At 39.2% G+C, this 16,066-nt stretch overlaps 1 protein-coding gene across 4 annotated transcripts in view; it reads right to left on the bottom strand.

The window, feature by feature from the left end:
* LOC132110695 (adenosine kinase-like) overlaps positions 1–16,066 on the bottom strand; it is a 160,210-nt gene that overhangs the window by 98,559 nt on the left and 45,585 nt on the right. For all 4 annotated transcript variants that reach the window (XM_059517525.1, XM_059517521.1, XM_059517523.1 and 1 more), the window contains exon 4: positions 13,101–13,179. In XM_059517525.1, coding sequence (XP_059373508.1) covers positions 13,101–13,179 — 79 coding nt within the window. The remainder of the gene's footprint in view (positions 1–13,100; positions 13,180–16,066) is intronic.

Here is a 16,066-nt window from a genome sequence, read left to right as displayed (position 1 = left end):
ACGAACCGTCAAGAACCGTTTCTGCCAGACGTGTCCGATTCGAGAACCGAGGAGCTGATGATACTGCGCATGTGTGATTCAGTGTGAAGCTGACCGACACACAGAGCGTCTGAACCGAACTGATTCTTTTGGTGAATGATTCTGAACTGATTCTGTGCTAATGTTATGAGCCCAGGTAAACCGAAGGCTTGAATCAAGGGCAATCATCGCCAATGACGCCATTACGTCGAGCGCAAAAGAACCGGTGAACCGTTTTCACTTCAACCGTTATCTAGCTCGGCTCGGTGTTCATCTTCAGTCCTCTCTTCACAGCAGTTCAGTCAGTGTACTGTTTGAGTAAATGAATTACTCCGGGATATTGGTTTGTTTGAACTCAGAGGGAGTGTCAGCCACATTAAAAAGTTAACATCTTAAGTCATTTGTGGATTAATGCGTATTGGAGATGCGAACCGTTTAAAACGATTCAGTTCGATTTGGTGAACTGGTTCAAGAAGATCCGGTTACATCGAGTGATTCGTTCGCGAACCTTATATCAATAAACTGCAGTGAACGCATTCACAACAGACCCAGAAGAGAAGACAATGATGAATAAAGTCATAGTTTTTGCTATTTTTTGACCAAAATGTATTTTCGATGCTTCAAAAAATTCTATCTGACCCTCTGATGTCACATGGACTACTTTGATTATGTTTTTCTTACCTTTCTGGACATGGGCAGTATACTGTACACACGGTTTCAATGGAGGGACTGAGAGCTCTCAGACTAAATCTAAAATATCTTAAACTGTGTTCCGAAGATCAATGGAGGTCTTACTGGTTTGGAACGACATGAGGGTAAGTTATTAATTACATAATTATGATTTTTGGGTGAACTATCCCTTTAAGTAAAAAAAGCTGAACTACAGTAATCCTTTAAGATTTGAAGAGATATAATGTAGCAATTAAAAATTAGCTGAAGGAACTAAAATCAGATCTTTGCAAATGTTGAAAACAATTGATGGAAAACAATAAAATTGAACAATATCAGAGTTCAAAACCAATTTACAGCAATCCATGGATTCTCCAGAGAGTGCACGGACTGCCAAAGCTGTAAATCGCTGTGCACAGGTGTGTGCAGTAATTCTTGGGGATGTGAGGCATGTGACAGTAGACAGGCGGATGGTGACAGCAGAACCGACACTGGATGCTCATCTGAAGAATTACAGCCACGGCTGGATCCCAAAGCCATTACACAGCATGCTGTGAAGCGGTCACTCAACTCATGCCGAAAACACTGGCCAGGAAGTGCTTCACTTCAGCGATTCTGGTGTAGATGGAGATTTCTGAACATTTCTGTGGCTTAAAGATCATTTTTCAAAGCAAGAATGGATAGTCGAGTTCTTAAGTCATTGGTGCCACTAGTAACAGAGCCCTAGCCACTATGAGGAACTAAGTCAAGGTTCAAAGTTGTATTTGTCACATGCACAGTGCTACCCTGTAGTACAAAAAATACATATATTTTTATATGTTATAAAATGTTATTTATTCCTGAGATGGAAAAGCTGAATCTACAGTTTTCAAATATCACGTAACCCTTTAGAAATTATTCAAAAATGGTGACTCGCGCTTCAGAAATTGTTGGAAACAGTTGTACTGCTTAATATTTTTGTGGAAACAGAGAGAGAGAGCGAGAGAGAGAGAGACAGAGAGAGAGATGCTCTTTTTTCATCAGGATCTTTAATAAAAATCTGAATAGATAATTGTAAATGGATTAATCTATCCATCTAGACAGGCAGACACTATGACTCACACAGTCTAATCATTTCTTCAAGCCATCTCGAGCAAGGTCACAGACATTTGTATATAAAAGAACAGACTGAGTAATGTCACTAATTACACAAACTTACAAAAAAAAAAAAAGCAAGAGGAAAAACTCTTGTTTAGACACACATAATGACAAGCAGAAACTGATCTGTAACATTGCAGCAGTAAATTGCAGCCTCCAGCCAGTTCTATTACGGAGAATATTATGGCGATTAAAACCAGACTGAAAAATCCATCCCTGGTGGTCCTCTCAATAACATGGAGACATCATGACTCTTGCCAGCTCTGCTCTTGGAACCTGCCTGCTTCTAATTTTGCAGAAAGAACAGCTCATTTTTGGACAGGCCCAATTCATTCCGTCTTTCTGGTGGGGAGGTACATTCTCCTGTCATCTTGGGAAAACAGGGGCCTCTTTGATGAACTTCGGAGCAAAAACTTTACTTCATCTGCTACTCAACTGTCCAGTGTTTAAATAAACAACCAAAAAGCATTTGCTTTATAATCATATCTGGAAACAAGCTAAAGGATTGGGTTTCTTTTGTTCAGTTGGTAAAAATATTGTGCATGACAGCACATAACATAAGCTTTACCTAACCTCATCCATCACCGCACTTAAATACCCAGTAGAATGAAGCCCAACAGCACACTTCGACACTACAAAATTTATAGACAATAAGGGATAGAAAAGACATGAATCAGTACATTTAATCAGCACAAGCTGAGATGTAGTTATGAGTCTGACTTTAACATCTCCATTCTCTTGGAATGTGACAACAACTTTAATGCCACTAAAGGTCTATCTGATAAATAAACCATGACCTGGCATCGGCGGAAGCTATCTGCTAACAACGTGACTTCAAAAACTACCCTACGAAATAGAGTCAAGCCCTCAAAGGAGGAAGCAAAGCATTTAGGATATGAAAGATGTTCAAATTCCAGCACTTCTTAATGACCCAAATATTCCTGACATCACTCAGTGTGAAAGAACAGAAAGGACATTTTTTTAGATCACGACTTCAGAACAGAAAAACAAAATGTTCTGGCTGGAAGGAGAGTGGAAAGATTTCGATTCCACACCATTTGGCAGACTTTTCTGGTTTAGTGGCATCCTATGAGCGCAAGCATCCAAAAGCCCAGCGCAGTAAAGCAAGCTGCAGCTCTGGAGGGAGCTTGAGCAAGCATGCAATGGTAAGAAGCAGAATGTTAGTGTCTTGTCTGTCACCTGCTGTGTGTCACCAGGCTCCTGTCATTTCCCCCCATTCATTTTTCACAGTCACTCAACACTTAAACTCTCCATCTCCTCTATATACTCCGCCAATGCTGTCATTTTGGGAAGAGAAACAGAACACGAAAAGACTAGTACTGACACTACCAGATACAAGGATGTGTTCTAAAATTTATATAACCTGTTTTTCTGCTCTGCTCCAGCTGTCTGCATGACTATATTTTATATCTAAACAACTACCTAACTAACTATTAATAAGCAGCAAATTACTTTTGTTGTTCGTGGTAAGTGGATGAGGATTTTAAAAAATCATTTGTAAATGCACAATGATTACACTCAGTTTCTCAAAAGCTAAATATTTCAGAGCTGATTATAACTAGAACAATTTATATTCAACAACAAAATGGCTATAATTTAAGATTTTATTCACTTTCCTTTCCCAGGCCTGGAAACCATAATATCAAAATTCCCTGATATTTCCAGGTTTTCCAAGAACCCAGCATTAGTCATGAACACCACAGGTGTCAACCTGAATCATTCAGATTACTAATTTCATGAAATTTCAGCTCGTGACGATGTCTGAGTGAGTGAGTTGTTTACCTATCCATTGGGTTGTTAATAGAGGCCATTTCCAACAGTTTTCCAGCAACCCATATGTGCAGACTGCTTGTATTTCATTGCTGCCACCTCAGAAGGCAACAAGCTTAAAAGACCTCAAGACACTTTGTTCTTTTATTTTTGTACCATTGATTATTTTCCTCCTCAAACTTTTTTTTTATATAAATGAACTGCCTCCCTTGCCTCCCTGGAGAAAACATCTCTCTATGAAAGATTAAAATGAACAAGCAGGTAAAAGTCAGTAAGACAGAGGACAACTAGGGAAAAGAGGATGAGGACCCTAAAAGATGACTTTCCATGTAATTGCTGTTCTTTCTCCTGGTCACATCTGTCATTGATTTTTATCTGGAGGCTTCCTCAGGACTGCATTAAGACTCCAGCAGAGCAAACATAAACAGGAGAGCGAATCCGGGAATGGCAGGGAACACACCGAAGCTTAAAAGGCCAAAGCGTCTTTTCATGTAGTCCAGCTAGCATTTGTGCCACTGCCCGAGATCTTTCACATGACTTAAGGGGACTTTGGATGGATCTGGGAAGTCTGACGTGCTACTTTTCTTTATCAGTACAGTTGCCGAGATCCACAGTACAGTAATTGTACCAATGGGCACATAAATCAGAGTCTTAATTTAGCCATAATGATGCTAGGGGGTGAAAATATCACTACTTCACTTTTCAGATGTTCATCTAAAAAGGACACTGATGTTGTGCTCCATTATAGACAAATAAACTAGAAGGAAGTGACTTATTTCCTGGACCGAGTCCTAAGTTAGGACGAAGGGGAAAAACACAACACTGACAACAGGATTTGCTGAGAAAGAAACACCAAGCAAGAGCTCTGCCTGTTCTATATCAGGAGCTGGTGCTGATGCCAAATGAACAGCTTTGTTACTGCTCCAGTTATGAGACGGACTGGGGGCCCAGTGTTCAGCAAGGTGCCGTGTCATGAATATTGAACGGACGGCTAAAAAGCGCCTTATCCTCCAGAATAGGCTGGGGTTAAAGGACAGACAAGACCAGGCTGAGCTTTCTATAAGCTTTGTCCTCAAAGAGATCTGTAGCAATTTAGATTGCAAATGAATAATTGTGCCAAAAATAAGAGAGGCCGCAAAGTACACAGAGTTCGAGTGCGTTTGTTTGCGTGTGTGCGCGAGAATGGGAAATGAGTTTTGTATTTCACCCTCAGGCCCCTAAACACACAGTTTATGTCCATATGTCGTTCAGATGCTTGTGTCTCAAATGAATCTCCAATGCCTCCCTGGAGTACATAACATTAATCAACAAGCTTACTTACGAGGTGCAACCCACACTGTTAAACCTCCGCCGGCTAATGACAGCCCTGCAAGAGTTAATTAACCAATATGGAAATCCATACAGCCCGCAGCTTGTAAACTGTATCCCGCATATTATCGGTGGTTTAGTCAAGACATTGATTTTATATGTAGGTACATGATATGGAGCTGATTGTGCAACCACACACTGAACCGCACAGTTTTAGTACTGAATGAATGAGTGCTTTAATTAAGACCTGAGAAAGCTGCAGTCAATTTAATTCAGGGAGCGGTGAGAATTACAACCACACCACCAGTAAAGCAATTGACTAAATCCACTGACATTCTTCAAAAGCGCATGTTGAGGAAAAACAGGATCTGGTTTTACATCCAACCCTATTGGATTTTGTTAATAAATCTGTCATTTAAACACTACAAAGATCTTTTCAAGCACCAGGCATGTCAACTCTAACACCCCGTTATTTAGGGGTGTCCTTAAAGGGATAGTTTACCAAAATAAACATTTTGTCATTGGTTACTCAACCTACGCTCACAAAACGCATCACTACTTCTATGATGAATGTTGACAAGTAGATCTATGATGAACATCAAAATTTATAGTGAATGATGACATAAACGACAAGTAAATGAAGTCTGTTCTTCACATAAAGCTTTCTTTTTGGGTATAGGTTTTAAAGAGTTTGAATGGAACATTGAATCCATTAATTAATTTCACTTTTAAAAATGGTTTTACAATATTTTATATAGAATATATTTTATACATGAATGCAATACTTTTTATAATAATACTTTATACAAATATTTACCATATATTACACTCCATTTCTTTTAAATAAATTTTTTACCAAATTCCAAACAGAATTTAGCAGCTGAGCATATATACGTATATATGTATACACATATATATATATATGTATATATATGTATGTATGTATATATATATGTATGTATATATATGTGTGTGTGTGTGTGTGTGTGTGTGTGTGTGTGTGTGTGTGTGTGTGTGTGTGTGTGTGTGTGTGTGTGTATATATATATATATATATATATATATATATATATATATATATATATATATATATATATATATATATATATATATATATATATAGAGAGAGAGAGAGAGAGAGAGAGAGAGAGAGAGAGAGAGAGAGAGAGAGAGTTTGAAGTTCTACTTGAGAATTACTGGAAAATGTGGAAAACCACAAGCCTAAGCTTTATAGTCAATTTAGTGCCAAGTGAGATCTTCATATAATAACTATAGATTATAAACACTGATTAACAAAATTCATCACTCTGCAATGCATTAGTGAGACAGTTGCTCAATGCCATTTCTCACACAAACTAAACATATGTTTTTCATTGATACCAAGACTACGTGCTTGCGAAAGGTTAACTATATTCTGAACATATTTTTGTGGGTGGGTGTGTATATATGCAAATGCTCACGCACAGTATGGCTTTGTTTGTAACAGTGAGAAAATATCCTTTTCTGCCATATCCCACGTCTCATTGCTTCCTCCTACAGTCTGAGCCCCTTCTTTAGTTTGATAGCAAGAGAAAGAAGAAAAGACTGTCTATATATATCTCTCCCCACCAAGCCCTCCTTGGCAGTTGCCTGCAGTTAATCATTATTCATAATGCGGGGGAAGCGTCACCTTCACTATGTCACGTAACACTAAGTGCTGGAAGGATCTAAGAGTTCCGTGTTCATCACCATTTGTCACATCTGAACGCCTGCATCTATAAATACACATGGTGACTATGCATGTGCCACCTACTTTGACCTTTCAATGTCCCCAGGCTTGACTCATCTCTGCTGCCTTTGTAACAACACCATGCTATATCGTGTAACATAAATGTTACACAATTACAGCACAGAGAATGGCGAAACCAGATGCAGCTAATGGGACAATGTCACAATGCTATCAAGTGTCTGACTCCAAGGGCATGACAAGTGTCGTCCTGAACCACTAAATCAAAGGTCGGTAACCTGTCACCACTGAAACAAACATTTAGTTTATTTGTGAAATTAAATGCTTTTGGCATGCATGTGTTTACATATTTGTGTTGTCATTGGGATGAACTGTACAAAATGACACCTTTTCAAAACAGTAGTCAATGGGCTGCACACACAAAGTTTGAGGCTGCATTTATTAGATAAATCAGCCTCAGCGGTTCTGTCCACCGTAAAACAGAGAAGTTTTCAGACGACATTACAGCAGCGTCCGGGGCCGAGGGCGTGAGCCATGTATCAGACAAACAAAAGATGTTACAGTCCCTAATGTCCCATTGGAACCTTATCCTGGCTCTAAGATCGTCCATCTTATTCTCCAGAGACTGAACATTGGTGAGCAGAATGCTCGGAAGAGGAGGGCTGTGTGCTCTTTTCCTCAGTCTGTTACGGATCCCAGCGCGTTTCCCGCTGTGTTTCTTGATCCGTCGCCTCGGGTGGTTATTTAGGCAGCTATTGTTCATCTCTGCGTTCCAGAGAATCTCAGATGGCCACAATGGATTGAGGGATAAAGTGTTCTGAAACAGGTTAGTGAAGCGATTTCCAATGTCCAAAAGTGTTCCTTTCTCATAAGTGATCAGTGCAGAGGTTATGTGTGTAAAAAGAGAAAGCAAAAGTAGGTAAAAAAGTAAATAAAAACACAATCTTAGTGGAGCGACCTGGACAGCGACGCCATCTTGGAATGCATTAATGCATAAAGACACAAAACGATCAGTCTGTGCAAGAAACTGAACAGTATTTATATAGGTTTTCTTTTTTTTTTACCTCTGATTCACACAATATCCAAACTGTTTGAACTCTCCTAAGCACATCCTCCTGAGTGCGTTGTCAAGCAGACTTATAAGTGCATTACCGCCACTTATTTCTCAAGAGGACCATTGACACTCCTAATTGAAATTGTAGATAGAGTTTCAATGGTCCATTTGAGTGATAGGTGGCAGTAATGTATTTATAAGTCTGTGATCAAGCAAGAAGACGACGACGCCTCACGGCCTTCTGCTGAGCAGCACTCAGGAGAGTTTTAGCAGTTCTGACACTGCATGAATCAGAAGTAAAAATTTCTTGCACAGACTGATGGTTTTGTGTATTTACACATCAATGTATTGTCACGAGTCACAGGGTTTAATTTGTGTTTGCTTGTTTATTTTTATTTGTTTTATTGTATGTTTTAGCCGTGATTACCATCCACTAATAATAATAAATAAAATTCTGCTTAAGTATATACTGCCTGTAGCAAGTGTAAGAAAGGGTCAACTTTTTTTCTTTTAGAGATCAACCATATTGAATGGATTTATAGGTCACATAAATAAAGCCCAAGACTGAGAACAGTGTATCACCTGCTCTTTTAGACTATGAGGTCTTGAGATAAGACGAGAGCACTCTGATAAACGAGAGTGCTCAAAGAGAATTGGGAGCCCATGCTGGGAGGCCGGTGGACTGATCAAACCGAAGATTAGAGCTGTTATGATCTACTCCGCTCTCCAACTCCCTATGAGGCACAAATGGTGAAATATTAGCTGAGACACAGCACATGTGCTCCAGCTACAGACAGCCAACAACTCTTGATGGTGGAAGGAAAAGAAAAGGTGCGATTTCACAAGAATTCTGCTAAAGCTCTCCCTCAGCATTTGGGTGTAACCTGTGTAAGTTGTTCTGGTCTCACGAGAAATGCTCCGCTTCCTGTGCAAAACGGAAATGGATGCCAATCCACTGCTCTCCAGGAATGCACATGGTGAGTCTGTTACGCTTTTCCTTTGCAGGGCGCTTAATTGTCTGTGACCCTTCATGCACTCAGGAAGGAAATAAACGGTTCTTGGCAGCGCAGTTGTCTGAAAAGCTGGCACTTTTGAATGTTAACATTCAATTAACCTTCTGTCGAGAAACGGAGGAGCATGCTTAATGATGGGGCTGTTTTCAGCTTCTCACTGCACTGCACATCATCTCCAAAACCTGCAGGTATTTAGCGATCATTAATCAGACAACCTCCCTGTGCTCAAAGTACATGAAACATTCCCTCTACAGAAATCCAGAACAATGAGGAGGATTTTACACTTGCATGTATCTAAATCCTCAATCGCATACAGGGAGGTACTGAGAATTTTTCTACTTTCATTCTCTACATTGTGAATATCGGACACAGATGTTACGACCATTCAGCATGGAGAGTTTAGTGTTCCCTGGTATACGTCTTGTTAATCTCATGAGCCTTGAGAGCTTTCAAACTTTCCTTTCTTCTGCACTAAAATGTCCTTTCGTTCAAACGTTTCCCACTGGTTTGATACACGTGTAACATTTGCCATTTTCCTCCCCTTTCCACTGAGACTAGCTCTTCCATGAAAGACAAATATATATATATTAACTCTTTATCGAGAAAGGTCAGATGGACACACGAGACTTTTTTTTCAAAGGAAAGTAAAGAAGTCTGTTAAGTCAAACATGAGGTCATGGAATGTTTCATCTTCTAGTCTGATGTCTGGTTCTAGGCACCAACTTTTCCCCAATTTAAGTTTCCATGCAAAAAATATTAACTGGGAAAGGCCTATGAGTGCTGAAGAGAGTTAAGTGATTTTCTTCACAGAAGAGTTCCAACTACAGAGTGCACATGTGTTTCCAATAAAAGAGTCCAGTTTGAGTCCAAGGTTGGGCCCCCTCACCACTTTGAAAAAGAATCTGTGAAGGCACCATGGGCCAGCGACAAATGGAAAAAAGGAAAACATAAGAAGCTGAGGAAAGAAAGGTTGCAGTAGCAAAGATATCCTTTTGCTTGCTTGCTTGTTCCAATCCTGAATGGACTGTTCTCTACAAAACACAAAAGAAGATATTTCTTAAGAATGGTGGTAACCAAACAGTTTTGGTGAATAATGAATTCTATTGTATGGACAAAAAAAATTAAAAGACATTTTTACTTTTGTGTTCCAAAGAACAAAGAAAGTAATTTAGCTTTGGAATGACATGAGGGTAAGCAAATGATGACAATTTTTATTTCTAGGTGAACCCTTTAATATGAAACACCAATTGCATTACACTTATGTTGTTAGAAGTTTTGTAATTTTTTTTAGATAATCAACCTTATTAAGACTCAATATCTTCCTGCGACAATATGCATGTGCTCAAAAGTGGCAATTGTTCAAAGCCATAGGCCTATCGAGCTCTAGAGGAGTAATTTAACCTCCCAATGGGGGCAGCACCTAACAATTGCTCTCTGTTAGTAAGTGTCAGCCTCTTCCCCTCTCAAACTCTCCGTTGCTCAAGGGGCCACACCAGGGGTGCACATGTAACGGAGCAGAGCATTGGATCACAGTGCTGAAGAATGCTTGGGGAACACTGTATATACAGTGGAGGAGAGTGTGATTCTCTGCCCTGGCTTTGAAGTCTGGGGCTGTAGTGCTATATAAAGAGAATGGGAGATCGTTACTTTCTGCAGGTGAGAATCTTCAACTGTGAAAATCCTGTGGGGCAGAGTGGTGCCTGTTAGACTAAGCCTATATGTCTCCTGCACAAACTTACCAATTCAGACACATCAAAAGAACCATCCAGGTAGGCTTACAGCTGAACCATTAATAGATTTATATTGACGTCCTATACCAGAACGAGGAATGTATGCAGTAACAGAATTAAATGTCTTAAAGGGATTGTCCAGACATAATAAATATTCTGACATCACTTATTCAACTTTATGCTGTTCCAAACCAATATTACTTACTTACTTCTGTGCAACACAAAAAGAGAAATTCTAACGAATATGCTTGTTGCTCTCTCCATATGATTACAAGGAACGGGTACTAGAGCTTTCAAACTACAAAAAGCATCATAAAAGTAAAATTTAAATTTTCACTTCAATATTTTACAAAGCCATTAGATGAAAAGGTAATTTCAGAAAAGATCAGTCTGGTGTGTGCATGAATCACTGAGAATGATTCCGTAAACTGAATCAAACAATTCATTAAAAGGTTCTCATTCAAAATAATGACTGAATCGTTCAGAGTCCTTTCGCAAATTGAATCAAATTATTAATTGATAAGATCTTAATAAAATAAAATGCTTCATTCACAAATCAGAGATCTCTACTTGACTCCTCAACTGTTATGAAGGAGATCTAAGCCGTAGTTTTAAGTGAACAACTTTTTGTCAATGATAAATTTTAGTCTATTTCTTACACAAAGATATCAAATGGCTTTTAAAAGACTATATAGTGCACAATTCATGTATTTTTGTCATTTTGAAATTTGACAGTCCCATTTTTTACAACTTTTGTATTCCACAGAAGAAAGCAAGTCATACATGAAGGTGAGTGAGTGAACTGTGAGTGACTGGATCTTTAAGAAAGACTCTTTGGGGAATCTGTTTTTGCTGTGTGTGTTTCTCTGAAGCGCACAAATGGAAGGATGAGAAAGGAGAGGGAATAAGTTAGCAAAAAAAAGGCAGATTGGTTGGATTTCAGATAGCCCTGCCTCTCCGGTGACTGGTTGTTCTTGTGTAAATGGTCTACCTATCTTGGTCAGGTATTGGGAGTGTAACATGCTCCCTCCCACGACTGCCAAGCAGTGCCCGAGGCTGAGAGCAGCCTCCGACTGGAGCACCTCATCTCCACATGGACGCTTTGATATACACACACAAGGCAGCCCATGTCATTGCGTTTGAAAGCTCTCGTTTTCCGCAGCACAGACACACAGGTTGCGTTGCTCCTGGCGTTCCAGGTGCTGCCATGTGTTAATCTCAGAGTCCTGGTTACGCAAACAGGCTTTGAAGAGCTGTCTGATCAAACCACTGCTTAACAACCCACATATCACTAGGAGCCTTCTTAACTACCGCCGCTTCAAATGGGCACAAGTTTAACCGCCCCAACTATGTTATCTGCGACGGCAGGTGAAGAGCTGAAAGATAGCGCAGACATCCTCGCAAGGATGTTTAGCAATCCTGCTTAACAGCAAATCCTGTTAAGCAAAATAAATGTTGGAACACAGTAGAAAAAGAAAGACTTAAATTAAGATTCATTTCTCCATGTCCTTTGGGCTGTATTCGGGTCATAACAAATGTGCCCGACAACACAAGGAGTCAGACACTAAAGTAATGAAATCACATTTGCTTGCACTGGCACTTTCCCAAATGATTATCCACAGTCTTACCTCATCACACACCAAGGTCTGCATTTCATGGTGACAGATGCAATGAGTGTGACAATCTCTGCAGCCTAATGCATCTGTAGATTTGAATGCAGTGCATCATCTGGAGATCATCAGAAAATTCCATGTTTCTGTTTAGATGATCTATATCTAAATAACTCCTGTATTTGAAATGTTGATGTCTGCAGCCACCTGCAAAAGTACACAGCAGTACTGGACATGTGCTGGAGGAATCAAACTCTGTATAGTTGGGCCCTAAGGGCAACAAGGCCATCTGAGCAGATCTCATCCTCTGCTGTGACAGCACCCTACTGGACCATCAGGGACTTAAGATTATTTCTGCTGTTGGCCTTAAAATATAAAATCACACAAATAAAATATCCCACTCAGACATGAAGCATCATGTCTTGGGAATACCCAGAAAGAGTTTGAAAAAGTGAAAAACAATATTTAGACTTTCTGGAAACACCTAACTCAAGAATGAATGTGTTCTAGGCCAGCTAAAGTCAAGGGCTGAAAAGATCTTAAGATAACAGTCTCTCGTTTGGGCTATAAATCAGGGAGATGCATCCAACTTTTAATCTTGCTGTGTCTGATGTCACCAATATAAACCTGTAAAATTGGACCCAAAAAAGATAAATATACTGCATGCAGCATGTTCTTAAAAGTTAAGCTGTAAAATAATTACTGTGTACAAGTCTCACCCCTAACATTATTCTCACAAAAACAAGATGGTTTTATGGTACATTTCTTGTGCACTAAACTTCTTAAATGAAATTAGTTAGCAATTTTTTTTTGTGGTTTTTACAGACATCCTAGTTGAGCACTTTAGACCACAGACGAAGTATAAAACCACCTGTCCATCTGAGGGATATATGTATGATGCATTTGGCTGGTGTTTTTATCCAAATCAACTTGCATTGCATTCAAGCTATACATTTTATCCATTGCTGCATTCCCTAGGAATTCGTGACCTTGTCATTGTTAGCACTGCATGCATTAAATACTGGCTACAGCTTTGAACACCAACCTGTGCGACTTTTACAGAGTTCTGAGTGGCACCTCCAGCGTGATATTCAACCTTGAATTTCTTGACTATCTCTTCGAACCTAAGAGAGAGAGAGAGAAAAAGATCACATAAAAAAGAGCTTTATGGATGCACACATATAATTAAAAGCAATAGACCTATATGGTGAGACTTTTGATGACACTGAAACAAGGGTGTTTTATTTTTAACAACGGCCTTGTCCAGAGTACAATCACAGGATCACCCAATGGAGATGCATCGAGAACAGGAAACCTCAGACACTGTAAACAGGAAATGGAGGACTTGAAGCCTTGTGCCGCAGGGCAGTGAGATATCTGAGAAAGTGTGCATGAACTGTACTTCTGAAAGCATCTCTTAGCGTGTGACATGAGCACACATACACACATGCACACACAAAAGACCCACATAAATGGCAAAAAACAACCTGGCCCATGTCTGGAAATTATTGCAGAGAAAAGAATCCACCACAAACCTGTCTGTGCAACAGATTTTAACAGCATGCAAACAGTCTGATTCACTGAAGGACGTGACCTACCATGGCCTCTGCAGTCCAAACACAAGCATAAAACCACACACACCCCTAGCTCCTCTCCACACAACACCCATGTCTGAAGCTAATATTCATCCAGTATTCAAGAACCATCTGACATTCTGCAATGACAAACACTGTTACACTGATATTAAACAATATTTTCATGGAGTGAATCAAGTGGCAGCTGTTGTTAAGGGAAGTGGGACTCTTCTCTGTGCCAAAAGAATGTCACAATAGAAATACAGAGGAAAAAAAGTGTTTATTACGTTTGAAATCATGATATTTATCTTAGAAAAACAAATGGATTTGCTACAGGAGGCTTTCATTCACCCCCCGGAGCCATGTGAGTGATGTTTTATTACAGATACGCGCACTTTATTTCACATCTTCTGAACTGTTGACAAACACAAACTTACCCCCATTTGAAAGGCTTGGAAGAGCAAGGACAGTATCCTCACCAAGGTTATACTCGTGGGATGCTTTTCACCTCACTCGCATGAATAAAGACATAGCATGAGTGATGCGAAAAACATCCTGCGAGAAATCTAGAGCGAGGGGCGTGATGGGCATATTCGCTTCCCTTTTGGTGTGAACACCATAAGAGCTAGCCATTAATAATCAGTAATCAATAAAACAAAAATAAATGAAGCATTTTTATCTGGCTGGAATCACTTTTATTAAAAAAGGTCTAGTTGAAGCTTTCACACATACTAGAAAAGGTGGTAACCTTAAATAGGTGTGGCTCTCAATGACACAATTTGTGTTCTCATGAACTCAGAGCCCACAGAGACACAAGCGCATAAAAACAACACTGCACAATGTCTCATGAAAAGCATGTTCCATTAGAAGAGAGTGGCCTTCGGGCACTGAACCGCTGGCTCCCAGCACTTTCTCTGGGGAGTCGGTCAGTTCTCCCACGGATCTGTCACTGCTCTCGTGACACTGTCAGAGGGGAAAAGCCCAACAAGCAACACTTCATATCCAGCCAAGGAGCAGGAAGAAGCAGCAGGGGGCCGGTTTCAGCGAGGGGTGGGGGTCTCGCATAACTACACATTTAAGTACTTCCTTTAGCAACAGGAGCTCTGCATGCTTTGCATCAAAAGGCTCAGGCTGGAGATGGCTGGCATGTTGAGGCTCTTAAAGATGCTGCCCAACAACAAATGTACCATTTTCTCACTCCAGCTTGTCTTCAGCCTTTTGAAGCATTTGTAAACAGTGGAGTGACACCTCCTGAGAGCATAATCACATGCGTCTTCCTCGTGTGTGCCTGTGAGAAATGGCTCTTAAAGGGACCACTTGGCTAAATATTTAAATTGTCTTTAATCACCTACATGGCATTCCGATTTACTTACTGGCTTAAGACAGAAAGTCCAAGTTGATCTATGATGATTTAGGTTCTTTAATTGTATAGAAAAGATGTCATCAATACGACTTCATAAGTTTTGTACTGTACACAATAGCTTTGAGTGAATAACAGAACAAAATACTGGTCATTATCAGTCAGAGAAAAAAAATTCACCATCACCATTGGAGATCTTCAAATTAAAATGTTGAACTTATCGTTCACCAAAGAATCTTGGGGGGAAAAGTATCACAGTTTCCATACAACTATTAAGCAGCACAACTGTTTTCAAAATTTATAATTATAAGAAATGTTTAATGATCAGCAAATCAACATACTAGAACAGTTATTTAAGGGGATCATATGATATTGCTAAAAAAAAATGATTTTATGTATTTGGTTTAATTAAAAGCATTTATGCAGTTTGAGGTGTAAAAAAAAAAAAAAACATTTTTCTCAGTGTACCAGGGCTTGAAAACAGAAAAAAAAATTAAATCGGTTCACTCAGAGCAGAATCGATTTTTTAACGTTTCTGTTTTTTTTTCTGTTTCTGCGTTCCTCTGATATTATTAGCGTTTCAAAACCAGTTCGGCTGGAAGAAATACCGGTTAATAACGTTATTTTTTAAAAACAATATTCTTTGCCTATAATTTGCCTAATAATAATAATATAATACAAGTACAGCGTTTTCTTTACTCAAAGAATATAATAAAAATATAATAAAGTACAGCGTTTTCCTTACTCAAAGAATATAATAAAAATATAATAAAGTACAGCGTTTTCCTTACTCAAAGAATATAATAAAAATATAATAAAGTACAGCGTTTTCCTTACTCAAATACTTTAAAGACATCAAAGTATTTTTAAGGTATTTAAAAATGTTTGCTGCATTGAAAAAAAAACATGTATAAGATTGCGTTTTGAGAGTGAAAAAAAAAAAAACTTAAGAAGCTTAAGTAGTAAACTCTAAGGGCGGTGCATTGCCATTGAGACTTGCCTATAATGAGTTCACAGCTGAGCGGACATTTCACTTGTTGGCTTCAGCCTCACATTTGTATATGCTGTACTACTGGA

Source organism: Carassius carassius, chromosome 30 (assembly GCF_963082965.1).
Source record: "Carassius carassius chromosome 30, fCarCar2.1, whole genome shotgun sequence".
Taxonomy (NCBI): domain Eukaryota; kingdom Metazoa; phylum Chordata; class Actinopteri; order Cypriniformes; family Cyprinidae; genus Carassius; species Carassius carassius.
Note: the sequence above shows the minus strand (reverse complement) of the source record. Positions and strands in the feature narration are given on the sequence as shown.